Consider the following 20,001-nt stretch of genomic DNA (forward strand, 5'->3'; position numbering starts at 1 on the left):
TTAGCTTGCTACATTTTTATGGGTGGTGGCTTCTGTGTAGTGCAGCTGAATTTATTGTAGAGTAGCTGGTAGCTTAGCTCACTACACAAATCAAGTAGCTTGCCCATCACTGCAGCTCGGAGAGGTATGGTGGGGCCAGGCCATTCAAGGCTTTAAAAGCAAACAACAAAATGTTAAAATGAATCCTAAAATGAACAGGCAGCCAATGGAGTGAGGCTAAAATAGGTGAAATGTGGTCATACTTTCTAGTGTAGTTAAAAGACGAGCAGCAGCATTTTGGACTAGTTGCAGACGGGCAATGGAGGACCCGCTAACCCCCATATAAAGTGCATTGCAGTAATCCAGCCGGGTGGTCACAAAGGCGTGGATTACTGTTTCAAAGTGCTGTCTCTGGAGGACTGGTTTGACTTTTGCCAGCTGCCTTAACTGAAAAAAGCTAGACTTCACCACAGCTTTAATCTGAGTGTCAAATTGAAAGGAACACTTAACGGTTTTTCATATTAAACTACGTTATTCCCTTAACTAAGACGAGTTGATACATACCTCTCACGTTTCAATGCGTGCACTCACTGGCTCTGGTGCGCGGCGCAACTTAGCTAGCCCAATGCATTCATTAGGATCCAAACAGAGCGACCAAACGCCTCCATGTATTCCCTATTAAAATACAGTTACACGAGTAGTCACACGAGACAAAATAAAATGTGGTGCATTTTTAAGCAGGTAAGAGGGATAACTATATTGTGTGGCGCAGTAATATTCTCACTCTTGCACTTTCAGTTTCACTTTGGAGTGAGGATATTACTGTGCAGAGTCTAAGTGCTCCCAATGTTATTCCGCCACACAATATAGTTATCCCTTTTGCCTGCTTAGAAATGCACCACGTTTTATTTTGTCTCACCATACTTGGTCGTGTGACTACTCGTGTAACTGTATTTTAATAGGGAAAACATGGAGGTGTTTGGTCGCTTCTAACTTCATCTCTGTTTGAATGCATTGGGCTAGCTAAATGCTATCAAAGTTGTGCCGCGCGTCAGAGCCAGTGAGTCGGGCATTGAAACGTGAGAGGTATGTATCAACTCGTCTTAATTAAGGGAATAACAAAGTGTTCCTTTAAGGTCGGCATCCACCTTTACCCCCAGATTATTAATAATTGGCCTGCAATACTGTGCTAAGAAGTGCCACTAAAAACCATAACTTCTATCTTTATTAAAATTAAAAAAGGTAAGAGACATCCAGGCCTTAATATCGTGTAAACACTCAAGCAATGGCTTAACACAGTAGGAGTCTGACTTTTTAAGAGGGACATAGATCTGGCTGTCATCTGCATAGCAATGAAAAGAGATGCCATGTTTCCTGAGAATTGAGCCAAGTGGGAGTAGATGGATGGAAAATAAAGGGGGGCCAAGCACAGAGCCCTGTGGCACCCCATGTGACAGGGGAGCGGTGGAGGACACAGAGTCGGCAAGGCTAACACAGAAGGTTCGCTGAGACAAGTAGGACCTGAAACAATCTAGTGCTGTGCCACTAATGCCCAACCACAGCTCCAAACGAGCAATCAGGATGTCATGATCCACTGTATCAAAAGCAGCAGTCAAATCTAAAAGTACAAGGACAACACAGTGACCAGAGTCAGTAGCTAAGAAGATGTCATTAAAAACTCTTTAACCATCTCTTGTACCATTTGCCATGTTACAGACCCCCATAATAGCAACCTCTTTTACCCCCCACAGTGCAGTGGATCTGGAGTTTTTTCTCCATTTGCCTACCAGAGTTTGGTGCTTGTATGAGGCAAACGAGGGAAACAATAGCACCCATATCATTTCTGCTGTTTTCAGAATTATTTCTCCTGCAACCATGCAAAAGCAATGAGCTGCTGTAATGATATCCCTGCTGAATAAACCAGCCTGACCAGCTTAAGGTGGTTTGCTGGTTGACCAGCTTGTTTGACCACCCTATGATCACCCTCTTGAATTTCCCATTGGGGATCAATAAAGTATCTATCTATCTATCAGCTAGACCAGCAAAACTCTCGCAAAAACATACCTTCAGATGGTTTACCCAGTTTACGATGGTAATTCAGCTGGTTTTGATTGTCATACCACCTCAAGCTGGTCATTTTAGCTGGTGTTGCTGGTCTACATTGCTGGTTTATACTGGCCATGCCAGCTTATGTTGGTCATTCTAGCAAACCAGCAAACTTACTCTGACTAAGAAATCACATCAGAATCAATCAAATCGAAATCACATCAAACTGAAAAAAATAATTGGTAGATTAATCGATGCATCCAAAAAATAATCGCTAGATTAATCAGTTAAAAAATAATAATTTATCCCAGCCCTTCAATCTATCTATCTATCTATCTGTTTATCAAGCTGATTTAAATTCCATTTCCTGAATAACTCCATCACAGAATCTTTTTCTCTTTTCTCTACCCGTGTCTCTGTCTGTCTCTCTGTCACTCGCTCTCTCTCCCTCTCTCTCTCCCTCCCTCTCTCCCTCCCTCCCTCCCTCCCTCTCTCCCTCCCTCCCTCCCTCCCTCCCTCTCTCTCTCTCTCCCTCCCTCCCTCCCTCTCTCCCTCTCTCCCTCCCTCCCTCCCTCTCTCCCTCCCTCTTTCCCGTCTCATGTCCATTTTCTGCTCTGTCTCTGCAGCAGCAGCATTTGAGGCTTTGGAACATCTGGACCTGCTGGTGAAAGGGTTCTGTCGTGTGCACACACACAGACACACACACACACACAAACAGACATGCACGCACACACACACACACACACACACACACACACACACACACACACACACACACACACACACACAGACACAGACACACACACAGACACACACACAGACACGCACGCACGTGCACACACACAGACACACACACAGACACACACACAGACACAGACAGACACACACACACAGACACAGACACACACACAGACACACACACAGACACAGACACACACAAACAGACATGCACGCACACACACACACAGACACACTGACACACAAACAGACACGCACGCGCACACACACACACACACACACACACTGACAGGAGGTAAGGGGAAAGAGTAGAGCACACTGACTTGAGCTCCACTTGAGCAACACTTAACGTTGCCACTTGGTCATCACAGAGAGATAACAGCATCTATTCGGACCTCTACATAGGATAAGAACTGGAGACGACAAGACCAACCTGGATGTAAATCAAGTTTTCACCTGAAAAGAATATCTCGGAGTAGACCTTTGCATGGTGGCATCACTGTCCTGGCGCTTGTACAATATTAAAGTGATTGCAGTCCTGCGTGCTTGACCAACATTAAGCGAGAGTATTCTATTGTATGGTCGATGTACTATCACAGGATTTCTCTTTGCTGTTATTGAGATTATTTGTGTTGCATAACGCAGTGGTGCTTCGCTCTCTCACAGCTGTGCAGTATTTTATGGTAAGTGTTCCCATATGCTCCAAACTGACAAATAAAAACAAGAGCAATTAACAAACCCTTTCACCACAGCTGGTGCTTTTTGTGGGACTATTTGGTGCCTCCTTAATCCTCTGGTTTTACAGAGTAGGACATGCAGAAGCCATCACCCTTTACAGCTCAAATATAGACATGGCAAAAGCCATCACCATTTACAGCTCAAATATAGACATGGCAAAAGCAAATATTGCCTTATAAGGCCCAACACTTCTGCTCTAACCCACAACAACAACTACTCCATGGTGCTGTAGACTAGACAGAATCCATAAAACAGAATATATTGGCATAGAACAGAATACACTCACAGGGAATGTATGACATGAAGACTAGTACACACAAGAGGAGAGGAGAGGAGAGGAGAGGAGAGGAGAGGAGAGGAGAGGAGAGAAGAGAAGAGAAGAGAAGAGAAGAGAAGAGAAGAGAAGAGAAGAGAAGAGAAGAGAAGAGAAGAGAAGAGATGTGATGTGATGTGATGTGATGTGATGTGATGTGATGTGATGTGATGTGATGTGATGTGATGTGATGTCCAGAGACCATAACACATGAAGACACTGATTGGTGCAGCAAAGGTTTTGGTGACGGTTTGTTTTGCTCATTCTCACTTCTGTGCGGCTCACAACAGCCGTCTCTTGGGTCGTCCAATGAACTATTTCCCCCAGGTTACTTGGGAACTTTTCATCAATGCAAAGCAGCACACCTCAACGCAAAAGAGAGAGAGCATCTCAGACACATGCAGCACAGCAACACACCTCACCACACACACACACACACACACACACACACACAGAGTATCTCAAACACATGCAGCACAGCAGCACACCTCAACACACACACACACACACACACACAGAGAGAGCATATCAGATACATGCAGCTCAACACACACACCCAGAGAGCATGTCAGACAGATGCAGCCATGTGGTCCTTTGTGGTCTCATCTGCACTAACAGCCTCCAGATCAGCTGAGCCCTCAATGAAGCCTTCTGCTGCCCAGCATGACTTGTCCTACCAGTGACCAGAGACCATAGACCAGTGACCAGTGACCATAGACCATAGACCAGAGACCAGAGACCAGAGACCAGAGACCAGTGACCAGTGACCATATACCAGAGACCAGTGACCATAGAAGAGGATGAGTTACTCACTTGTCCAGGACGAAGAAGAGGAAGAGGATGAGGATGAGTTACTCACTTGTCCAGGACGAAGAAGAGGTCGAATCCCCCGTAGCAGGACGAGCCGGGCTCTCTGCGCTCCAGGTACTGACCCGAGCAGCCCGAGGCCAACACGGCCGCCAGAACGCACAGGTCCAGCGCACAGCGAGCCCTGTCCAGCCAGAACCCCGGCATCCTTCCAGTCTGCTGCAGCGGAAAATCAAAACAAACAAAAGAAGAGCAGGACCGCAGTCTCAGCTCTAGGTCTGGATGAACAGCACAAATGGAGCCCAAAAAGAAAAGTATTTTCCCCTTTCCGTGTGGAAGCGTTAGTTTGGAGTAGGGCTGATGTCTGCGTGCAGCAGTGGCTGCTTTGGGGCACTCAGGAAGCCCGGTCCACTCAATGCTGTCCCATCACAGGAACCCAGCTGGACTGCTGCTAGTAACTCCCTCTCTCCGAATCTAGCGCACACAATGAGGAGGGAGGTGGCAGGACACGCGTGTGTGCGTGTGTGCGTGTGTGCGTGTGTGACACTGACTACTGCACATCTTGAGCGCTACTGCCACTTCGTGGCAAACGAGAATCTTGGCGAGAACGGAATGGTCTCTGGCAGCGTGCTGCAGCGCTAAGCTGACCTTTAATTTAGGATACAACTCAATCATTTGCAACCTTGGCATTCCCTGTTCCAGCTCCACCAGACTGGATGCAGATAAACTTGTTTGGATTTGAAAAAAAGGAAATGAATGAGCGTCTCTGTTTTGCAGGCTAGATACATCATTCAGCACGCTTGATTTTTTGTAGGCGCATTTCCGACAGCTCACATCATGGCTAAAGTTCCCAGGGCTCATCACATTCGCTACTTCGGTGTTTTCACTAATCACCCGTAATGCGTGAGGGAAGTGTACAGAAACGCGCAACAAGCGGAAGCTCTACATGTGCCTCTGTTGGTTAAGACACAGTTGGTGTCTAGTTAGTGCAGTCGCGCTAGTGCCAAGCATTTCTGGGAGAGTTGGCGTCGGAGACAGGTAAGATAAATAAGTAAGATAAGATTAGGTTCGGAGACAGGTAAGATAAATAAGTAAGATAAGATTAGATAAGATCAAATGTATTTGGTCAGGCTACAACATTTTGAGTTGAGTTGCTCTGAGAACGTAATGTTTGAGTAGGCTAGATACAACTAATAAGATATTTAAAAAAAAAAAAAACCGTCGGATACATTTAGGCTATAGGACCCGTTGTGTTGTAATCGCCCTGCTGTTTACTTTGGCATTTCATGTCATTTCTATGATAATTTCATTAACGAAGTAGCCTAGGCCTATTTGCATATTTAACAAGAATATACCAGCCACTGCAGTGGAATATCGGGGAAACATGCAGGCTATTGATTTGTTTGGAATTAATATTAGCCTACTCAGAAAAATAATTGTGTTTATTTTGAAGGCTCTCGGTGAGAAAATGGCCTTACCTGATGGATCTGCTTTCAATAATACCACCGACACGGGGATTGAGAACCGCACCATCATGCCGTATTATAGACATTCAACTGCTACGGTGAAGTACCCGATTTGGTTCCCCACCAGTTCGTGTTTCCTTTACGCCACTATACTAAAGTTCTTGCGTTGTGGCTAGGTTACCGTACGTATTCTTAGTACTGAATTACGTTTTCCGCTTTTCAGCTACGGTAGCCGACTAGAGCTTCTGCAGAAAGACCTATAGGGGAAACACGAACTGGGGGGGAACCAAATCGGGTGTTTCACCGGCCATGAGTTACATCCTGTCTTACGTGGTTGTGCTTCTTCTATGTGTCGGTGGAAACGGACTCGTCTGTCTTGTTGTGCTGCGCAACCGTAACATGCGCTCCGTGACAAACCTGTTCATCTTGAACTTGGCCATCAGCGATCTACTCGTAGGCATATTCTGTGTGCCTACCACTTTGATTGACAGCTTGATATCAGGTGAGCACTTGGTCGATTTCTCTGTCACCAATTTGTTGCCTTGAGAACTTAGTTGGTTTAAAATCCATCAATCAAGCACCTTTCATAATACAAACTGTAATACAAGGTGCTTAATATTCGATGTGAAAAATGCTTTTAAAATACTGTCAGAAATGCCTGAAATAAATGAGACAATAGGGGACAAAAGCGTGCTATGATTGTGATGTGGGGCCCTGACAAAGCCGCCGTTTGAGTGTCCGTTTGCACACGCAGGATGGCCAGACGACGTGCACCTTGAGTAACCTGGTGCAGGGCATGTCCGTGTGCGCCTCCGTGTTCACGCTGGTGGCTATAGCAGTAGACAGGTTGGACTTCTCTTCTTTTATTCCGTGTTCACGCTGGTGGCTATAGCAGTAGACAGGTTGGACTTCTCTTCTTTTATTCTGCACATAACACCGTGTTCACGCTGGTGGCTATAGCAGTAGACAGGTTGGACTTCTCTTCTTTTATTCCGTGTTCACGCTGGTGGCTATAGCAGTGGACAGGTTGGACTTCTCTTCTTTTATTCTGCACATGACACCGTGTTCACGCTGGTGGCTATAGCAGTAGACAGGTTGGACTTCTCTTCTTTTATTCTGCACATGACACCGTGTTCACGCTGGTGGCTATAGCAGTAGACAGGTTGGACTTCTCTTCTTTTATTCTGCACATGTTCACGCTGGTGGCTATAGCAGTAGACAGGTTGGACTTCTCTTCTTTTTATTCTGCACATGACAAGCAACTGATGCAACATAAGACACAGCACACTGACAACAGACAAAAGACCTGCAGCCTATTACATAATGCATGTGTCTATTTGCAGATTTAAGCTATGGTATTGCAAGTTACTTTTCAGTCCATATGATATGCAGACATTGTGTATTAACAAGTTAAATAGATCAAACCCTCCCCACTTTGTAATGCCTATGCTTGTTGGCAATGTGTGTCTGTTTCTACAAGCAGCACGTCCACTGTTCTGCTCTGGAGAGAAACATACCCTGCATGCACTGCACAAGGGGTGTGCAACATACACATATATACTATACTATACTATATATATCTATGGTGTGCAACATATACTATATATATCTATGGTGTGCAACATGGACATATACTATATATATCTATGGTGTGCACCCTGTCTCTTTTAGTGGAATGAAACCCTGCATGCACTGCATAAGGGGTGTGCAACCTGTCTCTTTTAGTGGAATGATCCTTTAATGAAACCCTGCATGCACTGCACAAGGGGTGTGCAACATAGACATATATACTATACTATACTATATATATCTATGGTGTGCAACATGGACATATACTATATATATCTATGGTGTGCAATATAGACATATACTATATATATCTATGGTGTGCAACATGGACATATACTATATATATCTATGGTGTGCAACCTGTCTCTTTTAGTGGAATGATCCTTTAATGAAACCCTGCATGCACTGCATAAGGGGTGTGCAACCTGTCTCTTTTAGTGGAATGATCCTTTAATGAAACCACCAACTTTAGGAGCCTTAAGGCTGGGATTATACTTGCCGTTAGACCAAGCGTAAGCGTATGCGCCCGTGTGCGACCTGCTGTGTCCTGTGTACAGACTCGCTGCAGCATTACGCACCTTACTGGAGGTCTTCACCAGGGGGAGACTAGTAGCCTAATATCAGATGTGGATGTGGCCATGTGCCATTGTTTACTCTCATGATTGCCCCCAGCTTTGATGTCGATAATGCATCTTGCAGTCACTTTGTTTTGGCAATGATCGCCCCCTACTTTCTTGTCAGTATTGCATCTCGCGGACGCGTCGTGTTCGCTTGCGACGACGTGCACGACCGACGCACCAAACGACCGCAAAATACGCGAGGCAGCCATGATGCGTACACGAACGCGTTGCCTACAGCAAGTCTAAACGTGCCTTTAGGAAGAGTGTTACTTCATTCTGGAATGAAATGTGCCCATTTTTCTGAAGTGCAAATGAATGTTAAAACAGCGTGTGAAATGATGCCTTGCGCACAGGAGATGTGACTCAAATGACATTAAAATGCACTTATGCAAATTCTGAGAGGAAAGGTTTAAGTAATCATTTGTGACGAAATACATTCACATGCAGGCTTGTTCAGATGGGCCCACTCGTTAAATAGTGCCTCAACCCTGCTGAAAAAACAGCCTGACCAGCTTAAAGGGATAATCCGGAGTGAAATGCACTTTAGATCAATTTTTCGGACTATTGGGAGTACATACGTTGAGTTGACACCAAAATCATGTCATTCGGATGTATTTTGAGAAAGTTCGAGTTCACCGTTTTTAGCCAAAACTCGTTAGCCTGTAAGTGACCGGGGCAGGTCCTTTCGCCACTACAAAACGCTATTTTTATACCTCTTCTACTGTTCCAAACAACACTACACTTACGTGGTAGTGAGTAGAGGGTCCCTAAAGCCAAACCGAAGTATCCCCACGTCTTTATGTGGTCGGATAGAGAGTCCAGAATGAATTTAATCGAGTCAGTACCTTTCCGGAAATGTTAGTAAAGTGTTGTGGAAGCGTTGCGCAGCTGCCGCAGCGACATTTCCGGAAGGTACTGACTCGATTAAATTCATTCTGGACTCTCTATCCGACCACATAAAGACGTGGGGATACTTCGGTTTGGCTTTAGGGACCCTCTACTCACTACCACGTAAGTGTAGTGTTGTTTGGAACAGTAGAAGAGGTATAAAAATAGCGTTTTGTAGTGGCGAAAGGACCTGCCCCGGTCACTTACAGGCTAACGAGTTTTGGCTAAAAACGGTGAACTCGAACTTTCTCAAAATACATCCGAATGACATGATTTTGGTGTCAACTCAACGTATGTACTCCCAATAGTCCGAAAAATTGATCTAAAGTGCATTTCACTCCGGATTATCCCTTTAACCCTCCGGAGTCTAAAACCCCCCTGGGGATTTGAAAAATCTCAAAAAATCTCTGCAATTTTTTGTCCTAGAAACATATAAGTGACACCATTAGAAACCTTTAATCAACTAGTTTCCAAATATATATGTTTCAAAAGAGAATGTATCAATGACACTTTGTAAAAACAATAAGAAAAAATCCTAGGATTTCAGTCATCTCACCTGCAGCAGGCCCATTCAAAAAGCCCATTCACCTCAATTTGCATTTGAAAGAGACAATCACTAAGACTACGTTTACATGACGACGCAGGGCGTTTTTGTCTTCACCGCTTTCACACCTTTAACGATACCGGTCAAAAAAACATTTGCGTTTACACACAGAGGTTGAATCTCCAAGTTGGCCAGAAGAAGCACGCCAGTGGGTGTTCCTGACCGTAGCTATGCAAATGCCCTTCCTCGTCATTGAGTGCGCTCAAAATCTAAACAGCAACAGGTGTATGGCAACCTGTCATCAGAAAATGAATGGATCAGTTATTTTCAAATGAAGTATGGCCATGCAAATTACAAGAGTTTTTCGGGAGAAACAACAAAACGGGAGGGCAGCAGGAGATGACCTTAAAGGGATATTCCGCCATTTTTGGAAATGCGCTCATTTCCCACCTCCCCTCAAGCATAGCAATCGATATTTACCTTGTTCCCGTTCATCCAGCCATTCTGTGAGTCTGGCGATACAACTTTTAGCTTCAGCCTAGCATAGATCATTGAATTAGATTAGACCATTAGCTTCTCGCCTGCGAGCTTCATGTTTAAAAGTGACTAACATTTCTGGTAATTTTCCCATTTAAAACGTGTCTCCTCTCAAGTTAGAAAGTGCAATAAGACCAACTGAAAATGAAACCTGGCGTTTTTCTAGGCTGATTTGACATGGAACTACACTCTCATCTGGCGTAATAATCAAGGCAACTTGCAAACGTACCATAGGCGCAGTGATATCGTGCGCAGCATCTGAAAATAGTCCCCATAGACAACAAGCAGTAGTAGTGCCAGTAGTTTGCAAGTTGCCTTGATTATTACGCTCTGTTCAATCACTACCCCACCCACATGTCTCACCTCATTGGTGGACGTGGAGAGCTCTGTTCAAACTTCTCAACTCAATGTTCTGAGTTGTTTAATAGTCTGATTGTTGTTTGCACTATTGTGGGAAGTACATCTGCAGTTTTGGATTGTTACAAATGCAGAGGCAGTTCAATTAGAAGTACCACCTGCATTGAAAATGCCTAAATGGTCAGATTAACTAGGTGTAAGATTAACTGAGTACTTCCCTACATGTCCCTGATGTATTCTGTGGACAGTTATCTCCAAATGTGTGTCACCATTGCACCACCTAGTGGTGATCTTTGTGAAGGCATGTGGTCATCAGGTTTTTGTTAAAGGTAAAGGTAGTTTGAATGTATGAAAGCCGTTCCTACTGCAAGTGTCCTTGACCTTACCCTTGGGTTACGACCAGGAAAATTCATTCATTCATTCAGAAAAGTGCAATGTGATATACAAAGTATAGACAAGTGATGCATAGACAGGACAAGATATACAGTATAGTGCCGTGTGTGTGTGTGTGTGTGTGTGTGTGTGTGTGTGTGTGTGTGTGTGTGTATACAGTATAGAGAGTGGTGATGCATAGACAGGACAAGATATACAGTGAGGAGAAAATGTATTTGATACCATGCTAAAGTTGCCTAAAAAGAGGAATATAAAATCATCCTTTGACAATTGATCTTAATGTCTTAATTAAAAAATTGAGTAAAAATAAAACCGCCAAGTACCCCAATTTTCTTTGTGATTGAAGAATGTTTCATAAATAAATAAATGTTCTTCCTAAATGCTAGGGGGAAGGAAGTATTTGACCCCCAATGTAACCCTATGGGAATTTAACACATAGGGTTAACATAGGGGCAGGCAGATTTTTATTTTTTAAGGCCAGCTATTTCATGGATTCAGGATATTATGCATCCTGATAAAGTTCCCTTGGCCGGTGGAATTAAAATAGCCCCACATCATTACATACTTTTCACCATAGCTAGAGATTGGCATGGTGCTTTTTCCAGTAGGCCTATTAGCCTGTTTGATGCTCATTGAGCTCAATGCAAATCAAACAGGCTAATAGGCCTACTGGAAAAAGCACCATGCCAATCTCTAGGTATGGTGAAGGGTATGTGATGATGTGGGGCTATTTTAATTCCAAAGGCCAAGAGAACTTTATCAGGATGCATAATATTCTGGATCCATGAAATAGCTGGCCTTTAAAAATAAAAATCTGCCTGCCCCTATGTTAACCCTATGTGTTAAATTCCCATAGGGTTACATAGGGGGTCAAATACATCCTTCCCTTAGCATTTAAGGAAAACATTTATTTATTTACAATACATTCTTCAATCACAAAGAAAATTGGCATCCTTGGCGGTTTTATTTTTACTCATTTTTTGAATTAAGGCATTAAGATCAATTGTCAAATGATGATTTTATATTCCTGTTTTAGCATGGTATCAAATACATATGCTCCTCACTGTATGTAGTGCCGTGTAGACAGTAGTATACAGTTCCAGTTCACTGAGTTTGGAGATCAATTTGGAGGGGATGATGGTGTTGAATACTGTACTGAAGTCAATGGAGCGCATTCTCACATAGGTGTTGCTATTGTCAAGGTGGGACAGGGCAAAGTCTGTAGAGATGGTGTGTGTGTGTATGTGTGTGTGTGTGTGTGTGTGTGTGTGTGTGTGTGTGTGTGTGTGTGTGTGTGTGTGTGTGTGTGTGTGTGTGTGTGTGTGTGTGTGTGTGTGTGTGTGTGTGTGTGTGTGTGTGTGTGTGTGTGTGTAGATGTAGGTGTTGCTATTGTCAAGGTGGGACAGGGCAAAGTCTGTAGAGATGTGTGTGTGTGTGTGTGTGTGTGTCTAGATGTTGGTGTTGCTATTGTCAAGGTGGGACAGGGCAAATTCAAGTGCTGTAGAGATGGTGTGTGTGTGTGTGTGTGTGTGTGTGTGTGTGTGTGTGTGTGTGTAGATATAGGTGTTGCTATTGTCAAGGTGGGACAGGGCAAATTCAAGTGCTGTAGAGATGGTGTGTGTGTGTGTGTGTGTGTGTGTGGATGTTGATGTTGCTATTGTCAAGGTGGGACAGGGCAAAGTCAAGTGCTGTAGAGATGGTGTGTGTGTGTGTGTGTGTGTGTGTGTGTGTGTGTGGATGTTGATGTTGCTATTGTCAAGGTGGGACAGGGCAAAGTCAAGTGCTGTAGAGATGGCATCATCCATGCCCCTGTTCCAGCGGTAGGTGAATTGGAAGGGGTCCAGTGAGGGGGGTAAGCTGGTCTTCAGGTGGTCCAGTGACACAATGGAGGTGTGTGTGTGTGTATGTGTGTTTAGGCACTGACACAATGGAGGTGTGTGTGTGTGTGTGTGTGTGTGTGTGTGTGTGTGTGTGTGTGTGTGTGTGTGTGTGTGTGTTTAGGCACCGACACAATGGAGGTGTTTTAACCCTATGAGCCCGACGGACTGTAAAATAAATGTATCAAATTTGGAACGAACCATGCTGCCGAGAGGCTTTGAAAACAAAAAAGAAATTAAATTTGTGAACCAAACCTTGTGTGAATAAAATGTGAGAGATGCCCAAGCACAAGGAATGGTTAGGGAGTTTTGGCCAATGATATAACTTTGAAGTATTTCACATTTTTATGTTTGAAATGTAATCATTTTTAAATGTAAGCCTGTGTAAGGTATGTGGTGACTGCAGGTGCACAGGATGTTCATATAACCACACGAGGGTAGGCTGTCTGCTAAGCTCACTCAAGACAAACCACAAAAGAACACAAGGTGCTCAGAGATATCTGAATGGAACAATACCCAGAAAAGCACACGTCAATGTGGTGTAGGGGTTATAGCAAGGCAAAACATCTGACTGTCAAAAAACTGGTTTACACCAGAATCAGGTGAAGTGTTGGAGTCTTAAAGGAGTATAAAAAGAGAGAACAAGATAAGTTCGAGGCTTTTGCTTTTTGGTTTTTGCGCTTTTTCGAGATGTAGCGACAGAGGAAGCGGGCTGCTGGGACCTGGTGGGGGGTGGTCACGCAGGGTCGCTTCTTAATTAACATTGGGAAGAAGACAGAAATACTTTTGTATAACATTTATTATAACCATTTTTCCTGTTGAATTTTTGTTTTTTTGGTTGTTGCTTTTGAACCTGCATGGTGATGCTTTAGTTAGTAGGTTTTTCTTTGTTCTTTTATTTTGTATTCCAGTGGGGAAGAGAAAGACATCTTTTTGGTCCGAGTCTCCATCTTAAGGGGTTCTTTCCCCCCCGGTGTGCATGAAGTAGCCCTACTCTTTCCAAGGGAGATTAGAGGTGACCGTGAGGGATCAGTTGTCGGGCCGGTGCGCCTTAGTCCGTGAGTGCCTGCGTATCCGGAGGAAAGTGGGGTAAGTCAAAGGTTGTTCTCGGCTTCTTCCCTGTTGGCCTGAGGGAAGAGGTTCTGGTCATACGGCTTGGGTTGTGATGTGTGGGTGACATTTTGGTCGGTACTGTATGGTTCACGGTGAGAGTGTTTATGTTTGTATGTCTTAGAATAGGGTCAGGTATTATCGTGGTTGTGTTAGGGAAAGTTAGGCCTTAACGTTCCTAGCATCCTTAGGTCAAGGTGTACGGCTAGATGAATAGACGTTTTAGGACGCAAAGTGCGTCAAAAAACACACCCATGCTTCTCTGTTACATTGCTCCGTGAATATTAGTCACAGCGAGATGAGACCTATATTGCACAAAAGAGCAGAACCGGGGCTTTCCAACGAGACGAGACACTTGTCTGTACGAACAAGTATGAAAACTAGAAAATGTAATTCCAAGGAAGGAATTACCATTGCATGTAAATGTAAAAAGGTTGCTGTGTAAAACATTGTATTAGTTAAAAAGACAACATAGGCTACTGTATGACACAATAAGAATAGATGAATAACAATAACCCAATTACAGTTCCAATGAAATTACTTGGAAACCCACATTTAAAAAGTGATTCATGAAAATGCATTAAAATTGTGGATAGTATTTTGGAAAATAAATCTTCATTTATTAAAATAATAGACTGAAATAAAGTTGCCAACTTCAAACAAGTTGCAAGCGCTGACACTTTGTTTAGTAGGCCTACTGAAGTTCACCAACGTATGATGTAGGCTATGCAGCAACAGGTAGGCTGAGGAAATGATATAGCAAATATTACGTTAGCTAGCTTGCTAACAACAAACATGATGGCAATGATGAGAATGATAACAATGTAGCTGTAGCCTACTGTACGACTGTGAGAAGAAGGCTTAAACCTAAATGGTAGCCTACAACTGACATGTCTTATCAGGTTGGACGCTGAGTTAAGACTGGCGAAGCTAACGTTAAATTTGATTGTCGTTAGCTAAATATAGTGCTTATGTTAGGGTTTGATTGTCTAACTATGGTCCCAACGTCACCTAGAGCTAACCGGTTACTGTAACGAAGCAAGATAGGAGTGGGCTACTGCAGGAGACAAGACGAAGACGATAACGTTCCGTGGCATGGTATCATAGGCTGCATCCGAAGTAACTAATGTTTACAGCCAGAGAGGGTTAAAGCGGAGCAGACGGCTAATGAAGGATTCTTTGCTACAGCTGTAGCTTAATGAGCACTACATAACAATCCATTAGGGGTGGCACGGTTCACAAAATCTACGGTTCGACTCGTATCACGGTTTAGGGTCACAGTTTTCGGTTCAGTGCGGTTCTTGTTGTTATTTTTTCTTTTACTCTTTAACACTCCAGAAACATATTTCAGCACATAGCTTAATCATCCACAATTAGGCTAGAGTATTTAGAGAATAGTTATCATGTAATAATGCACTTTGAATTTGACTTCACATAAAGCACATTATTGTCTGAGGAAACTTTAAGCTTCAGTTGAGATTTTGATAAAGCAAGAGGGAAGACATTGATGATTTCAACAATCTTTTCATTTATTTGGCAGGGATGGTGCACCAGCACAAAATGTAGGTCGTCCACCCATATTTTTCATTGCATCGCCTTTTTATCGCTCTCCTTTCATATAGTGTGAATGATTTTTTTAACAAGATGTAAAGCTTGTCTTTATTTGAAACACACACACATTATGTAATTATTTATTCATTCTATAGACTGACATGTCTGATATTCATAACAGCAAACTTTATGCAGATTATAGCCTACTATTCATTATAACTCCACCTCTTAAATTCAGCTGTCTGGCTGAAGCCTCAAAATATTGTAAACAAAGTAGCAGGCTAAGCTAATCATACTCTACTGGTTGGACTGTTCAGTTTCCCCACATGTGTTTTAGTTTCAAGGTAAGCTAATACTTTTTCTCCTTGGGACAGGCCCTTCTAAGCCTTGGAGTTGAAAACATTGGTATTGAGATGGTCAGTCAACTTGAATGCAAGAGATTTTATCAAAGCAAAGATTTTAGCAAAGTTCTCACGTAGCACCACTTGAATCCCATCCCGTGAAGTTCCAGTCGAATCTAGAAGTTGGGAGTTTACAAGACTGCTACGTGAGAACTTTGCGCCTAGCTAGCGGTGCTTCGTCGGCGATGAGGCTGAATATAGTTCCAAGTAAAGATCTGCCCAGGTAATAGTCTCGTTCGATTTTGCATTATGATTTGTACTCGTTTTGAACACACGGCTCCCAAGATATATTTAGAAAAAAATGTAGACGTCTCGGTCACTTTTTTGGAGGACGTGCTCACTGACACCCTTCATCTACAGCAACTGTGCTAAGCTAAAGCTAAAATCGCTGCTCCCAAAGCAGGAGAATGCCCGGACGGATTTTAACCGGGTTTTTTTCACTGTTCTAACTCTGGGGGTGACCGAGACTAGCTTAATTTCATTTTTGGGTGGCGTATTCCTTTAAGTGTTTTCTGTTCCGTATGTGTTTCCTCTCTGCAGGTTCATGGGTATCATATTCCCCTTCAGACACCGCACACGTCCGCTCACGGCTCTGTTGGTCATCCTCTGTATCATGTATGTATCACGTATGTGTTTCCTCTCTGCAGGTTCACGGGTATCATGTTCCCCTTCAGACAGCGCACACGTCCAGTCACGGCTCTGCTGGTCATCCTGTTCATCTGGCTGCTGGCCTTCGCCGTGATCGTGCCGTCGGCCGCCATGTTGCGGGTGGAGCCGTACGGCGACGCCTACGTGACGCAGGGCGAGCGCACGATCACCTACCCGCCTACATGACGCAGGGCGAGCGCACGATCACCTACCCGCCTACATGACGCAGGGCGAGCGCACGATCACCTACCCGCCTACATGACGCAGGGCGAGCGCACGATCACCTACCCGCCTACATGACGATCACCTACCCGCCTACATGACGCAGGGCGACCGCACGATCACCTACCCGCCTACATGACGCAGGCCGAGCGCACCTACACCTACCCGCCTACATGACGCACGATCACCTACCCGCCTACATGACGCACGATCACCTACCCGCCTACGTGACGCAGGACGAGCGCACGATCACCTACCCGCCTAGCGCACGATCACCTACCCGCCTACATGACGCAGGGCAAGCGCACGATCACCTACCCGCCTACATGACGCAGGGCAAGCGCACGATCACCTACCCGCCTACATGACGCAGGGCGAGCGCACCTACCCGCTTACATGACGCAGGGCGAGCGCACGATCACCTACCCGCTGCTGGTGTGCTACGAGGCCTGGCCTCGGCCGGAGCTGCGCCGCGTCTACACCACGCTCGTCTTCGTGCACGTGTATCTGGCGCCGCTGCTGCTCATCGGCCTCATGTACGGCTGCATCGCCGCCAAGACGCGCCACATGCGCTCCCGGCGCCGCCGCAAGGTCCTCACGATGCTGGTGATGGTGGCGCTGCTCTTCATGCTGTCATGGCTGCCGCTCTGGACGCTCTGGCTGCTGGCCGACTACCGCGAGCTGGACGGGCAGCAGATCGACTTCCTGAGCAACTTCCTGTTCCCCGCCGCACACCGGCTGGCCTTCTTCAACAGCGGCGTCAACCCCATCATCTACGGCTTCTTCAACGACAACTTGCGCCGAGGCTTCCAGGCGGCCGTGGCATGCGGCTCCTGCACCGCGCTGGGGGTGATCGCGCGCCCCATGCGCCTCGTCTTGCCACGGCCCAACAAGGTGTCGCACGAGGACTCCGCGCCCGCGCCCGCGCCCGCGCCCGTGCCTGTGCCCGCCCAGTGGAAGAACGGGCGCTACGCCACGAGGGCCCCTCAGCAGACGCCCAACGGCAGCCAGGGGATCCTGCTGCAGGACCTCAACAGGCACAAGCACAACACCCGAGTGATGCAGGACCTCAACAAGCACAACACCCGAGTGATGGACCTCAACAAGCACAAGCACAACACCCGAGTGATGGACCTCAACAAGCACAACACCCGAGTGATGGACCTCAACAAGCACAAGCACAACACCCGAGTGATGGACCTCAACAAGCACAAGCACAACACCCGAGTGATGGACCTCAACAAGCACAAGCACAACACCCGAGTGATGCAGGACCTCAACAAGCACAACACCCGAGTGATGGACCTCAACAAGCACAAGCACAACACCCGAGTGATGGACCTCAACAAGCACAAGCACAACACCCGAGTGATGGACCTCAACAAGCACAAGCACAACACCCGAGTGATGGACCTCAACAAGCACAAGCACAACACCCGAGTGATGCACCTCAACAAGCACAACACCCGAGTGATGCACCTCAACAAGCACAACACCCGAGTGATGCAGGCAAGGCACTTCCCCGTCGCCATTTTCCAGACATACATCATGTCCAGTGCCATTTTTCCTCATGCTGATTGGTGGCTGTTTCACTCTCAGCTCATGCACAAGCTTATGGGCATGCTTATGGGCGCCTTACGTCAATCAGTATCAATGAATGGGGGCGGGGCTTGTTCACTTTCTCCAGTTCTTCTAATACCTCCATGGTATGGTATGGAGCATGGAGGTATTATAAGAACTGGAGAAAGTGAACAAGTCCCGCCCCCATTCATTTCAATGGGAATGCTAGGCTAGTGAAAATTGCCAAAATTGAACGATTTTTTCAGGCTTCAACATGGCGTTTCAAGGGGCTTGTTTCCGGTGCCGTTTTACTTAGCCAATTAAGTGCCAGGTTACTGATTGACGTAAGGTACAGAAGGAGAGCTCGTGCCCACACAAAGCTCGTGCATGAGCTGAGAGTGGAACAGCCACCAATCAGCATGAGGAAAACGCAGGGAAAACGGCACCGGACATGATGTATTTCTGGAAAATGGCGACGAGGAAGTGCCTTGCTAATCGGCGAAGCTAATCAGTCAAATCCTGACCCCCTGGTATGGAGCACCTAGTTGGGAGCACACAGGGCACACAGCAGGTAACACAGCACCCCTCCCACTCACAGCCAGTAGGGGGGACCAACAATCATAGCAGGAACAATAAGGAACTTCAGGGGCCGTAACACCATCCCCCCAATATTGACTCTCCATAAATTAGAAGAACCAAGCTATTAGACATACCAACATGTCAGTCAAGGAGTCAGTTGTCCATAACTTCCTGTGAAACATAGAATTCCTTTTTAAATTCAGCTTTTTGTGTACAAAGCTTTACATGGCATCTTCTATTTGTCTTTCTTCATCTGTCCTCCTTCATCTGTCCTCCTAGACCTCTTCTGTCCTCCTAGATCTCTTCTGTCCTCCTTCATCTGTCCTCCTAGACCTCTTTGACCATCTACCCAATGTGTTCTCTGTGTTCTGCTTCTGAAATCTAAAGGAGACAGAGCTTTTTCTATGGTCCCCAGCTCTGGAATAGTCCTCCTGATGTTGTCTCATCCTGCCCCACTATTAGTCCAACCGCTGTTGTTTTAACTCCAAGACATTTTCTTTATTTTTATTTGTTTTTTGTTTTTATGTTTCATTAATATTACTATAAGGACCATTTCGTAGTTTTCTTTTAGATTTTAATTTTGTCAATTTTCTTTATTTAGCCTATTAATATTGTTATTATTATTATTGCTCTTTTTATTATTTAATTAATTAATTGTTTATTTATTTATTTCAACTGCTGTTAAGCACTTGAGTGCAATGCTGTTGCTTTTAAATGTGCTACATAAATAAATTGACTTGACTTGACTATAACCTTTCTTTTTAGTAAACTACTGTATGTACACAAGCAATGCTCGAGTTCATGTGTAGAGACACTACTGATATGTCAAGCCTTCTTAGTGTTCATGTGTAGAGACACTAGTGATATGTCAAGCCTTCTTAGTGTTTTAAAAAAGCTCATGTTCATGTGTAGAGACACTACTGATATGTCAAGCCTTCTTAGTGTTTGAGTTCATGTGTAGAGACACTAATGATATGTCAAGCCTTCTTAGTGTTTGAGTTCATGTGTAGAGACACTAATGATATGTCAAGCCTTCTTAGTGTTCATGTGTAGAGACA

General features: G+C 44.9%; 2 protein-coding genes across 2 annotated transcripts in view; one reads left to right on the top strand and one right to left on the bottom strand.

The window, feature by feature from the left end:
* The window catches only part of LOC134101183 (anthrax toxin receptor 1-like), a 47,524-nt gene extending 42,696 nt beyond the window's left edge, over window positions 1-4,828 (bottom strand). Inside the window, exon 1 of the mRNA XM_062554781.1 lies at window positions 4,674-4,828. Coding sequence (XP_062410765.1) covers window positions 4,674-4,828 — 155 coding nt within the window. The remainder of the gene's footprint in view (window positions 1-4,673) is intronic.
* A 1,568-nt stretch (window positions 4,829-6,396) lies between these two features.
* Window positions 6,397-19,321, top strand: npffr1l1 (neuropeptide FF receptor 1 like 1). The gene is made up of 5 exons (XM_062554782.1): window positions 6,397-6,600; window positions 6,842-6,933; window positions 16,582-16,743; window positions 17,224-18,359; window positions 19,275-19,321. The coding sequence occupies exons 1-5, from the start codon at window positions 6,397-6,399 to the stop codon at window positions 19,319-19,321; spliced, it is 1,641 nt and encodes a 546-aa protein (XP_062410766.1).
* Window positions 19,322-20,001: the final 680 nt, after the last annotated feature.

This window comes from Sardina pilchardus, chromosome 14, assembly GCF_963854185.1.
Source record: "Sardina pilchardus chromosome 14, fSarPil1.1, whole genome shotgun sequence".
NCBI classification, from domain to species: Eukaryota; Metazoa; Chordata; class Actinopteri; order Clupeiformes; family Clupeidae; genus Sardina; species Sardina pilchardus.